At 37.3% G+C, this 13,340-nt stretch overlaps 1 protein-coding gene across 4 annotated transcripts in view; it reads right to left on the bottom strand.

Annotated features, from left to right (window-relative positions):
* The window catches only part of LOC103135700 (pituitary adenylate cyclase-activating polypeptide type I receptor-like), a 28,393-nt gene extending 16,865 nt beyond the window's left edge, over positions 1 to 11,528 (bottom strand). Inside the window, exons 1-3 of one of the 4 annotated variants that reach the window (XM_007548555.2) lie at positions 11,205 to 11,528; positions 6,008 to 6,169; positions 2,198 to 2,291 (exon numbers count right to left, since the gene is read on the bottom strand). In XM_007548555.2, coding sequence (XP_007548617.1) covers positions 2,198 to 2,291; positions 6,008 to 6,052 — 139 coding nt within the window. In that variant the 5' untranslated portion in view covers positions 6,053 to 6,169; positions 11,205 to 11,528. The remainder of the gene's footprint in view (positions 1 to 2,197; positions 2,292 to 6,007; positions 6,170 to 11,204) is intronic. The other 3 variants (XM_007548557.2, XM_007548556.2, XM_007548558.2) reach the window with 3 other exon arrangements.
* Positions 11,529 to 13,340: the final 1,812 nt, after the last annotated feature.

Raw genomic sequence — 13,340 nt, 5'->3', positions numbered from 1 at the left:
TGCGGAAAATACGGTAATCTAACTTATGTCAAATCCTTCCTGCTTTGAAGAGAACATCTAACAAACAAAACATGTGCAGGTCTTTATATTCGACATTTGTCTGAAGCTACTTTATTGCTGTTTTAAACTAATATTTTATTCTTTATATTTCCCATTGGTGATCATCCCTCACCTGCTTCCATTTATTTTTGTACGTCACCATTTTTATGGTCTTTGTCTCCACCTGCTCCGTCTCTATCGCTTTGCAGCATTATTTCTGCTGCAGCAGTTTTCTGGGTGCTGACAGGTCCCAGTCTGTGTTGTTTGTGTTTGGAATGTATTTTGTAGTGTGGCTGCATCTGAGTGTGCATATGTCTCTTCACATACGTGTGTGTGGATGTGTTTGCAGACCTTTCGCTTCTCCGCTTGCCTCCCTAATCTGTTTTGGTTCTGTCTGCTGAGCCGGACACGGAGCCAATTACCTTTTAAAGGGCAAATCGGAGCCAAATGAGCCGCACTGAGCCACAGAGGTAAGGCTTAATAAAAGACTTTGTCTGCATCGCTGGCCATCTTACACAATATCCTACAAGCATCCTGAATCTTCACTGAGCAGCAGAGGTGGGTAGTAACTGGAAACATTTACTATTACATTTACTTGAATAATATCTTGAAGAAAAAAAAAATACTTTGAGCATTTTTACAAGACTGTATGCAGTATCTTATTTTAATGTGCTGCTACTAATTACTATCTACTGAGGTATCAAAATTTTATGGTGAAAATATTTGATTTTCTTCTACTTAAGAGTTATTTTGTAGTGACATCATCCATTTGTGTTATTTTATTTATTTTAGTTCTTAAGATATTTTATATATTTTTTGTTTGTCCATCATTTTTAAAATGTGTGAGAAATTGCACATAAAATGAAACCAGCACTCCAGATACTTGCCCTAAAACAGTGAAGCTACATTTTGCCTAATGATTACAAGACTGGATCAAATATATCCTAAGTGTCCAAAATCAACATGATAGTCAATGTAAATGTGGAACTGTCAAAAAGACCTGAACAATCCAGAAACATCAGTTTAATAAAAACTCATTTATTTTTACCCTCCTTTCCCTTTTTTACCCTATTTCTCTTTTTCATGCTTTTTTCAAGCCTGCAAGCAGGATTTCTGCAAAGCAGTCACTTTTATTTCCCCACCAACGATTTGCTGTCAGCAGAAAGAACAGAATGGCGTCTTCAAAAGGACAAGAGGAGACAGGGATCAGTTAAAGGGTCAAAGAGGGCCAACACGTGACTCTGTGCACTGACAGCGTAAAGTTATATATAACCCCCTCCAACTAAACACCCTCTGTTACAGAGGAAACAAGGAAACAACAATAGGATGTTTGATTTTCCCCAGGACCGAACAAGAAAGTACATCAGACCACAACAGTATCAAATACGCTCATAGTAAGATTAGAAAAAGCTCTGCTGTTTTTGAAAACCATGCAGGACCTCTTTGTGCAATGTAGCGACAGTTCACCATTAAATCACCATTTGATAAATAAGCTGAACTTCCAACTCGTTTGCAGTTTAAGCTTGTTATCTCACACTCTGAATCCTTTTCTTTTTGGGGGTGAGGTGCGGGGCTGGGAAGGCAAGGCGGCTTTCAGCAAAGAGGTGAGTCACAGGCGCAGTTAGGAAGTTGCAGTCTGCTGGACAAATTTCTAGCAGCAGGAGACCTGCAGCAAACGCTAATGAAAACCACAATCCATAGCCAAGAAAATAATTGCTTCCAGGAACCACATAACAAGATTCCTGTGTTTTCTAAAAAAGGTGACATTGGAAAAAATCTGAAAGCAGCTCAGCGTGACATTACAGGCAAACATTTTCTTTTGTAGACTAACAGAGGACAGAATATGCTATTTAGCAGCCTCACTGGGACAGGATTTTTCAAGAATGAACATAAAGCTTCATCTCTCATCCCTACATGTTCCTTTCTGATCCTTACAACCCAGAAATATGGCAAATCACTAAGTGGAAAAAAGCATAGCTTTTGCCATTAATTCTCTGAGGCTGACACATGACTTTCATCAACGGATCTTCTGAGCGTCCACCGAGTTTCCAAAGATGCAGAAAATTTAATCACAGCAGCGGAAACCATGAAAAGCAACAATCTAATGCCGAATTTTGCACATAGAAGTCTGCAGGAACACACTCATATCCTTACTTACCAAATTCAATGCCATCTGGGTTGTGCATTTCTATCATTTCCATGCATTTCTCATGTTCACGCTTTATTATGCAGTGCCCAGACTCTGAGGTGACCTACAGAGAAACAAGAATTAAACTGGTGTCACATCAAAAGCAGGTTTCAGAAACCATTAAATCACATTCTGCTAATGCTTTATGAAATAACGCATGTTTGACACTTATTTGGAAAAAAAAAAAAAGCTGAAATTATGCTTGGGGGAGAGAGAAATTTGTAAATAATGACACAAATTGTTACTAATATTGCTTAACTGATAAAACTGGCAAGGAAAAACACGTTTGTGAAACAACTATATTTAATGTTTTCCCTGATTTGATTTATCTTTATTTTACTTTTTTATTTTAAGAAGAATAATTCTGGATTGAAAAGGTTTTAGATGCACTGGGGTTTTAAACTTGTAAAAGGTGTCAAAGCACCTGGACATTCAATAAAGCAATACATGAGATGAAGCACAAAAAGGGCCAAGCACATAACTTTGTGGAACTCCGTGCTTGAGAGTAATCAAACATGATCCGTCAAGTATGCTGGAGAAATACTTATAAATGCTAAATAAATACATTTTTGAGAATGGTCATTTGGGTGTTATCTTAATTTGATTTTTAGTTTTTACAGTACACATGTAAAATTGAAAGTTATTGGAGACCTACAACAAATCTAACTTAGATATCTAATGAGTAGCGGCATTAATTGCAAATGTCTGTCATATTTATCAAGGTCAAAATTATTTGTTTCTCATTGAAGGTTTGGAGATGTTACTAATTCCTTATGCTGGTGATTTAAAAAAATCACAAACAATCTTCAAATCTTTTGTGAATCTAATGAAAACAAGTTGCTGGGCCTCAACAAATATTTACTGTGAAAGTCCTGACATTCTACCGGCTTGGTGCAACTTGAGGACAAAATGCAAAATGCAGAAACTGCACTTGCAGAGCGAAGCAACGCGAAACAGGACACAGGAACTATTTACTCAGAAGAGTTGCAGTCGCTGCTTGTCATCTTCTCACTCAACGTTTCCTGTCGCTCTCTTGAGGCCAATCTTTGATTTGCGCCCCCAGCCCCTCCTTTCCTCTCACAGTGAAATGATAGGTGTAATATATCCCAGCCCTCTGAGCCACGGCTGACTCATCACTCCATCTCTGCCCTCTGATATCAATTCACTTCGCTGCCCTGCTAAGACTGGGACGTCAACTGCCTGAAAATGTACAAGAATTCACTTCTTTCTTCGTCATGATGCGCGTGGCTGGAATTTGAAAACTGCTTGATCATGTATGAATCACATGAGCATCATCAGAGGTATCTGTGGTGTTAACACATCAAATCACGCAACAAAGAAACACAGCTGCTGCTTCTTTTCTTCTCAGCGAGGGTCAATATCGCCTGTTTTTCATATTACTGCTTTTTTTTTTTGATCAATAAAACATTTTCTCCCATACTGTTCGAAAGGAAGAGCGCCTTTCAAACTCACACGTAGCATCCATGTTGCTAAGCAGCATATAACCAGCATACTGAAGGCAAAGCTTCCCACATGAGAAATAATTGGATGCAGATGACTAAGATATGTTTGGCATGAATTCAGACAGACCTGTCAGATGAAAGGATGAATGTGTTATTCTTAATTTATGCAAACAGAGCTGCAGATATGGTTATGCTTATTGAAAATAGATCTTTAGTTGGTTCCAGATCCTTTTATGCTTTGAATAATTTATTCTGATCATTTAAGACGGTTCTTTGCCAGTAGCTCCTAAATCAGAGTGTTTCTTTGGGAATTCTCATGTCATTAATTTAAAACATTAGACAAAACAGCTGTTATAATAGATTTTAGCCAATAGAAGTTACAGTGTTAACATCAGAAGCATTAAATAGATGAAACAAAATAGTGAGCATATGACTTTTAGTAACATGGCGTCTCTGAACCTCTCAATCTGAAACCTGATATTAGCTAAAGTAATATTTTATCAACTCCCCTAGAATGTATCTGTGCTGTATATCAAATGTAATGAAAGATCATTTAAGCCTTTTAATTGTTGTTTTGACCAATAACATTACACTAAACCTTCTTGACTAAAACGTAGCTTGTATTTCATTTTACAAACACAAGGTAAATAGTATTTGTGAAATGGAAGAAAAATGATTCATGACTTTCAAGATTTTCTCCAAATTTTAAAAGGTGTAGACTAATTGATCTTTCTAAAACCTTAGGAAGTGTTTTGTCATTTGTTCTCCCAGAACCACATCCAGAGAATGTAGTTTTCGCCTGCTGGATCAGATGGAAAATGTCTGAACAATTTCATGGCTTTTGACAGATTTACGTCTGGGTTTTGACTGAGCCATTCTCATATGTTGTGAATTTAAAGTTAGAGCCACACTTCCTGGCTCTATGCTGAGGGTCATGGTCTCCTGACTGTCCGAAATCTTTTGTATTGCTTAAAAGATCTCCTTCAATAACCTCCAGTATGGAGTTTAACCAATCTGACCCTGCTAGAGGAAAGCATCCCCACAGCATCATTATCTCACTGTAGGTGTAGTGTGTCCAGTTTAAAATTAAAGGCCACATTTCCTCTGTGTGCTATATATGACTTGAGGTAGAATTGGATTAGAAATTGTTTGATGCTTTCTTGCTGTAGTGGCTTTCTCTTAGCCACTCGTTAATAAAAATCAGATTTGTGTAGAGTAATTTCCAAATTGTACAAAGGCTTTTATTTTTCATCCACTATGTTACAAAAGCGTTTTACTTTGAGTACAATGATGAAACAGAAAAACATAACATCTGATGGCTAGAACACAGAACAAGACAAAAAAAGATGGAGAAGCTGAAGAACATTATGCAAATTCTCCTGAAATTCCACCTTAACCAGTCACCATGGCAATACTGCAGGGATCCGAAATCAATGAGACACATTTTCATGTGTGCTTCTTATTCTCCACTTTCAATCATTTCTCCTCTCTGAAACAGATGTCTGTCCAGATAAACCCTCCATCCTGCAACTGCAGAACACACTGTTTCCCTCCCCAAGGCTATTTTCTAAGACCGGATAGCTCTGTGACTCCCACAGCAGTGTGCAGAACAGATAATAAAATTCCCATTTGACATGGCAGACCATCGGATCCACCGTAAAGACCAGAGTCCATACAAATAACGAGCACATTACTGCATGGCTAAAGGACATGGTAAGGACACCTTGTACGTTAGGATGAGGGTTTGTTTTTTTTGTTTTTTTTTCATCCAAGATGGCATTTTTAATTAAATGTAATCCTAGGTGAGGAAAGATCAAACTGCTTTGTTAATTAGGTGTTGCATTTTGGTTTCCTTTTAGAATCGGGTAAAATAAGTGGGAATCTGACTGATGCAGCTTTTAAAGTCCAGCTGTGTTGCATCAGGGCGCCTAATATGATTCCTCCCACTCATCTTTCATCCTTTTTAATTGCAATGGGAGCGCTAATAACTGTGAGTCACAGCAGTAGGATTCACAGCTCTCCGGTCAGCCAGGCCATCTGTTATTGTTCTAAGAAGAGGGCATACGGCTTAACACGAAGCTGATCCTGGAACTGTAACGTATGCTGATGCTGTCGGTGGGGAAATTTTATGTATTATTTATTTATTTTTTTATAACCACAGCACATATACTACACATGTGCACAGGCATGTTTAGGAAAACAAAGATTAACCTGAGACATGGGATGCCGGTGGTGCAGGCGTGCAAACATTTCATCTTAGATCTTACACGACTGCAAACCTGCACGCATATTCAGAACATGCAGACAAATGACTCACCAGGCGCAGGAACAAAAAAATTGCAGTGAGCAGGTAGCCTCTCATCGTGCCTGGTGAAGAGTGTGTGTCCAAATGGCTCAGCAGTATCGGTTTAAATGTGGATTGGTATTTGAAGGGATTCGCTGGAATCTGGTTCTTGGTGTCACAACAACATTAAGGACTCTGAAATGTGCACAAAAGAGAAGACGGAGCATCAATATACAGATTTACTCAATGAAATTGTTAATTAAACAAATATGTATGCAGCAAAATGATTTATGCATGTTTTTTTTTTCCTTTGGATAATGAAAAACAAATCTGAAACATAAAGATATATCCTCCCTTCTACCACCTCTAGTCAATAATGTGACAAACCGCCCTTTATTGTGAATACTGCTTTGGATGTCTATAAGCTTTATACACCAAACATTTTCACAGATTATTATTTGTACTGGGGCGGTGTCCTATAACTGTAGGTTGCCAGTTCAAATCTTCACTCATCCTGCCTCAGTCGTTGAGCTCTTGGGCAAGACACTTCCCCTGGTTTGCCTGCTGGTGGCGATCAGAGGATCCGGTGGTACTGATTGCATGTCAGCCTCACTTCTGTCAGCCAGGGCAGCTGCAGCTACAACGTAGCTCGCCACCATCAGTGTGTGAATGACTGGCAGTAATGTAAAGCACTTTGGAGTCCTCGGAGTTAGCAAAGCACTATAAGCATTTAGACCATTTACAAAAACTCAAGCTCAGTTAGAACCTCAGGGACGTCTCTGTAAGTCTCCCCAAAGATTCTCAATTTGATTATTTTCATCTGGCCTTTGACTGGGCCATTCTGACACATGTATTGATCAGAGCTATTCCGTTATAGTCCTTGCTGTGCATATAAGAATCGTCGTCTCTTCCATGACTGTGATGCATTTAAATTCAATCATCTTCCCATCAGCTGAGTCAGAGATTTGTATTTCTACTGACATTAAATTATGCACAGATAGGCTCTATAACTATTGGAGGTATATTAGTTGATACAGCTGTATTACATACACAAGATGTAATTAAGGAGCAGCCAAAAAGATGGCAAAGTGTTCAGATTAACTATAAAATTTATTTATTTGGTAATTTGTGTATATCTATCAAATGAAAACCAAATAAAATCAATTAAGATTTGGAGTTCTAATGTGACAAAGCAAAAAAAAAAAAAAAAAAAAAAAAAAGAATGGCAGAAAAAATTATTTTTCTTTCTTGTTTTCTTTATTTGAAATTTTTGTTTTTGAGGTATTTTTTGCATTGTAATGGAGACCAGGGGTTGCACTATTCAAAGTATATGATTATGGATACTGTGTTATGTATAACTGAGTTGCAGTCAAATGTTTCATTATTTCAGCTTTTCAGTTGTGTTAAGACATTCATGGAGACATTCTGTAATAAAAAAATGTCAATTAAGCTTTTGGTTTAAATCATGTGATATACCAACAGAACTGGAAAAGGTAAAGGTAAAAGCTCTTGGAGCGTACCAATTTAGATTAACTTAACTTATTCTTTGGATTCTCCTTAGATTTGTTAAAGTGTAATGATTTGTATTAATGTATTTATTTATTGGCAACATTTATTGTCTTTCATGTTAAGTTTGTGTAAATATCGTTTGCTTTCTGATTCCCACTTGTCGTGGTTCCATCCTCTAAATATCTCAGGGTATAAAAGAAATCTAGATGCTTTCAAGGTGAAAAGGTGTTTTACTTGAACACATTACTTAAATCAATTCACCCCATTTTATTGCCCATACTTCTCTGTTAATCATTGAGCCTCTGCTAGACAAAAGTAACATGTTGATTGTAGCTGACGTTAAGGATTATAAAATTGTTCAGCATCTTGTGAGAAATGTTTGGGTTTTAGGAAGCGCACATGTCGTATTGTTCCTAAATGCAATATTTTATTATTATTATTATTATTATTATTATTATTATTCACATCTGTCATATCATCATTGCAAAAACAATTTTTCACTGTATCATTTTTTTGATAAATGGATAAAAGTAAACTTATTGTGTATTTATTTAACTCTCTTCTCAAGTTTCATATAAGTATTGTATTTCATTATACAGTTTTTTAATCTATAATATTTAATCTTTGGATTTTAAGTTATTTTGAGCCCTTCTCTTGTGTTTATTTATATTCTCTTTAATAATTTATTACAGATCATCTTAAAAAATAATGAATCCTCTGTGTCATATAAAGAGTAGTGCTACACTTAAGCATACATAATGCACCAGCATGGCAAGACAAATGGATTACATTTATTGTGACAACTGTTTTCAAAGTAGACACTGTCTTTTTTTAATCACATTAAATCTCAAAGCTATGAAAAGAAACCAGTGGATTTAAAAGTGGAACAGAAGTACCCGTCATTAGTTTTATGCTGTTATGCGATTCTACTTTGACTGAGCATGACGTTTCCTGAAATTCCCTTGGACTTGAGAATCTTTCCATGAGTTTCTGATAATTAATGGATGAAATAATGACTGTTTAAGCAGAAGATCCTTAGTTCATAATGAACTGGTACTAAAAACACATGTACATTGTGCTTTCCTCCAAATGTTGCTCTTTTATGACAAAAAACAACGACTGAGTTTGCAGCAGAGCCTGTCACAGCTGACTCATGGTGCTCAGGAATCCACACATAAACACACTCACATGCACACACAGACGCATCAAGTGGATGATTGTTTGTAGGCTCTTCTTACATAGCATTTTGCATTTATACAATAAAGGGAACCAGGTTTTCTACTTTTTTTTTTTTTTTTTTTAACCAATTATGTGTCCAAAATAAGATAGGATCCTGATTACCACAGGGAAGAAGTTTGGGTGTGTCATGTATGTTTCCTTCTAGACTATAAACATTAAAGATGCATCAATAAGACCTGGTCCTGGATGACTTCTGTTGCAGTTTTTCTTTGAGGTCTGTGGTGCAGACCCTAACACAAACAAAGAGAAAGCTTCTGCTGCAGGTTCTTTGATAGAAGTGATAATGCAGAATCTCACAAAATATGAAAGACATACAAGTTTATCCTCAGTCATGGGCAAAAGTTATTTAGGCATCAAAACCAATGGAAGCTTTCGGTTTTCATGCAGTTATTTAAGAGAGGAAACAAACCAGATTATTTAGTTTTGACCTGCCAATAAACAATCAGAGCCGAATCAATCTCTGACTTTTTGATGAGTTCTACTAATTTGGCTCATTGCTGTGATGGTCAAATATTTCATGTGTCAAAGCTTTGACACTAATGTCACAAAATCTTTTTACATGTCTGGAAAATCAGTTGCTGCATCCCCTAGCTGGAGATTTAATTGTGTTCACCTCAGATGGACAGAAGTTAGTACTGGAGGATTGTTTGCTGAAAGATTGAAGATTTAAAGATATATACATGAAAGTAATAGGCCTACAGTTCAGAGCATTTTTCATTATTATTAATATTGGAAAAATCTTACAAAATTTGAGTGTTTGCACATATTTGACTGAAGTGGGGCCTAAGTGGGCCATCACTCGTATTACTGAACTGCTAAACATTTAGCAGCCTGGCAAAGCTTGACATCAAACTGTGAATCCAAAACCCAATGAAAGAATGTTGGAGTACAATGTAAAGTTGTGCATTGTAAACACAACGTAAATATATACTACTTGTGAATCTAAATGTGTATATATTGAAAAAAAATGATTCACCTATCAATCACTGAAAAACTGTCCAGTTGATTTGTAAGTTTCAGATTAAAATAAAATATGTGTAAAGAGTTACATTTTTAAACCAGCTCATCTCACTTGTTTTTTTGTTTTTTTCTGTTGTTGTTGTTTTTTAACACCTTACACAACCCAACAGCTTCCTGTTAACACCACGATTCACAGAAAGTACAACGCATCCTGACCAGGCAATCACTGAAACAGCAGAACATGCATACATGTTCTCTCAGAGGCAGTTCATGCACACAGATGAATTTCACTATGTGTCCTTTCCCTCCACCACTGAATCCAATTACCTCTAAAGCATCTCTCGGATGCTTCATCAAGTAATAGAACAGACAGCGCTCGGGGGGCCAAAACCCAGAAATTTAGAGGGTGGAACCAAACAGTGGAAAACAAGACTAAGAAAATCAAACATGTGCTTAGTTGGTTTTACTGTCTTTCTTGTGAGCTATTAAACCAGTAGTTTCTTGCAGCACAAAAATTCTAATTGGGTTAAAACAAATCATATGTGTTCGGGATTAACAAAGCTCTGAAGCAGAAAACAGCTGTTAGGCTGAACATTAAATCATCCTGAGGGCAAGAAGCTGGATTTGTGAGAGTCACATGGAAGTCTGTGATGTGTTAAACACTGCTGTGTGATTTACAGCAAAATTATGTACTGATTCCAGTAAGATGAACTTCAAAAAAAATAAAATAAAATAAAATAAATTAGACAGAAATGTAGATTTGTTGGGCAAAACTTTAGCAGAAAAACAAAAACATGCCCAGGCGAAGATGAGAAAATATGCAACAATGACTCTGTTACTGTTCCAATGTACACAAGCTTATACAAATAACCAGAAGAACTCTGTGTACATAGTCTATCAATTGTAAATATTATTTAAAAGAACTATATCACCCATAAGCCTCCTAATTAATGCTTGAATATTCAAATTTTCTCTCAGCCTAATCTGGAAGGATACTTCCAATTAATCTAAGCCACAATCAATGCTGTAAATGTGAACGCCATGTCTATGTGAATAATGTAGCCCCTTTTTTTTCTTATTTCTTGATTATTTTACTATCATTATTATTATTATTATTTCCAGCCATCACAGAGATCAAGCATCCCAAAACACACCAGCCTGTAAATCAGCTCCAACGATGTCAGGTGATGCGTGCCAGAACAAAACCAGCCTTAATTACAATCAATATGAGACAAATGTTTCTTCCCTCAGTGCTGCAGAATCAATAGGATAATTTTGCCCTGCCCTGTTTTTTGTTTTGTTTTTTTTTTATCCTCAGAAATGTTAAATATATCATACTTGTGGGTGACCTTCATTTGTAAAACATCTCACTGTACATTTGCTGCACTCTTACTCAAATTAATTCCATGCGTATTCTGACATTTTCAAGAAGAAACATGTGGGATCTGATGCTTTACTAGTTCAGCTTGCTGCTGCTTATGCAAAAGAGCCATAGATGCAGGAACGAGAAAAAAAAACTTACCGATACATTTACACATGAAGCCATCGGTATTTGCGGGTTTTTACTCCGGAGTCAGGTATCACCACGTCCTGCTGCTGCGGCTGCCGCTGCTGCAGGACGCACTCACCGCGCTGGTTGCTGCTGCGGCAGCACGACGACGAGGAGGAAGAAGAGGAGGAGGGGGAAGAAGAAGAAGAAGAAGACGAGAAAGGAGGTGGGTGAACGCTCCTCCGGGGTTCGCACCTCGTCAGACACGGAGGTAACAAACTGAGACTGTTATGTCTACAAATGAAGGGAGACAGTGGTTGGAGGAAATGAGAGAACTGAAAGCAGAGTATTTTCATTCACGTTTACCGCGTGGGACTTGATTTTTTTTTCTAAAACGGAAACTGCTCATAAAACTCTCGCATTTGCGCTCGCACTTTCAGAAGTCTCTGTTAGCAACACGGATTGGTTGTGAGTCAGAATCCGGTCTGTAAATTGCATGTTGGTCAAAACTTTAAACTGCCCGTCCTCTTGAAGCTTCAACGGGGTGATCTGCTGAGGCCACCGTGGCCGCGGGCAACCCTGTTTACTTTCAGCACCATGGACAGAGGAACCAATAAAAACAAAGGGCCTCAGGGCAGCCCCGATTGACTGGCATGTCAATCGGGGCTCTGAATACTAATAAGAGCCTGCTGTATGCAAATGGCTACCGATCTGTTCTAATCCAGACAAGACGGGTACGAGTGGCAAGAATTACTTAACCATCTTTATGAAACAAGAGAAGCATGCAAACAGACCTCAAAGATATGCAAAACAAGAACGAAGGTGCACAAGACCGGGATGCTTCTAAGACAACAGGATAAACGAATGACAAATGCAGTGTCTTGCAAAAGTATCCAAACCTGTGGAACTTAGTAAAGAGATCTACAGCTTAGGTGGGAAAAAAATGCTCACAGATAAGTTGTGCTGTCATTAAATGTGCTGTAATCTTTACTGTAACGAAAAAGTAAAGTAAGGGACAGAGCAGATATATGGTCAGACGAAATCAAAACTGAACTTTGTGGTCTATGGTTACAAAATGTGTGGTGAAGTAACACTCCGAACACACCATTTTCATCATGAAATATGGTGGTGGTGGTATCATGCTGTGGACACGCTTTTTTTTTCCAAAAGGAAACCGGTCAGAGCTGATTTGAAGACGATTTTTTTCTTCAGTTTTTCAAAAAGAAGAAGAAGAAAAAAACATAATGTTGTACACATGCAACTTTAAATAGACCTGCTATCTTTGCACAAATATACAGAGTACAATTTGTACACTTTAAAATTACCTTTAATTGCACATTTCTTAGTACTTGAGTGTACTACTTTATTTCAGTTTAAATTTGATCTTTTTGTACAGTTGTTTTCAATGTTTTCTGTTATTCATATTCATGTGGATCCGCCATTTGTCATCTAGTCTATTCTAGATCTACATAGCAACCCTGTTTAAAAACAGTTTGATGTCATGAAAGAGTTAATACTGAGGTTGAAGTTTTCCATCCAGTGGAAATAAGACACTATATCATAACCAGATGCCCGATTGATTGATTGATTCATTGATACATTGACATCCTTGTAATTACAGCTCAAGATGATGGTTCCCCAAATGACTAAAAACTTGAATTTAAATCTGTGCCACACTTTTCAGCTTTTTATGTATAAAACACATTTTAAAAAATGAATGATTTTTCATCCTTTGTGTTGTGTTTTGTGTCTATCACATTGAATCCAAATAGAATACAGCGACATATGCAGTTGTGACATGAAAAAATATAAACATTAAACATGCAGCCGCATAAAAGGGAACAAAAATGTCCAGAAATCTGCATCATCTCTTATTTAACTCATTTTCTATAAAAAATCCAGCTGCTTCCGGATTCTAAAATCCCCCTCCCGCCGCCCCACCTGCTGAATTCGCATCATTTCCAGAAGCAGCTACTATATATGCAGGCTGGTGTTTAAAGGCCAACATGACACATGTGATTGATCGCACAGATGAGGTCTTTTGATGGCTCGGTTATCAATCAACGAGGAATAAAAAGTATTAAAACCAGAGAGCTTAACAGGAAACAGACCAATGAAAATGAATGAAATGGGGGTGGCGTTTAAAGCTACAGTGACACACGGCCGTTG

This window comes from Poecilia formosa, unplaced genomic scaffold (genome assembly GCF_000485575.1).
Source record: "Poecilia formosa unplaced genomic scaffold, Poecilia_formosa-5.1.2 Scaffold27, whole genome shotgun sequence".
In the NCBI taxonomy this organism is placed as follows: domain Eukaryota; kingdom Metazoa; phylum Chordata; class Actinopteri; order Cyprinodontiformes; family Poeciliidae; genus Poecilia; species Poecilia formosa.
Note: the sequence above shows the minus strand (reverse complement) of the source record. Positions and strands in the feature narration are given on the sequence as shown.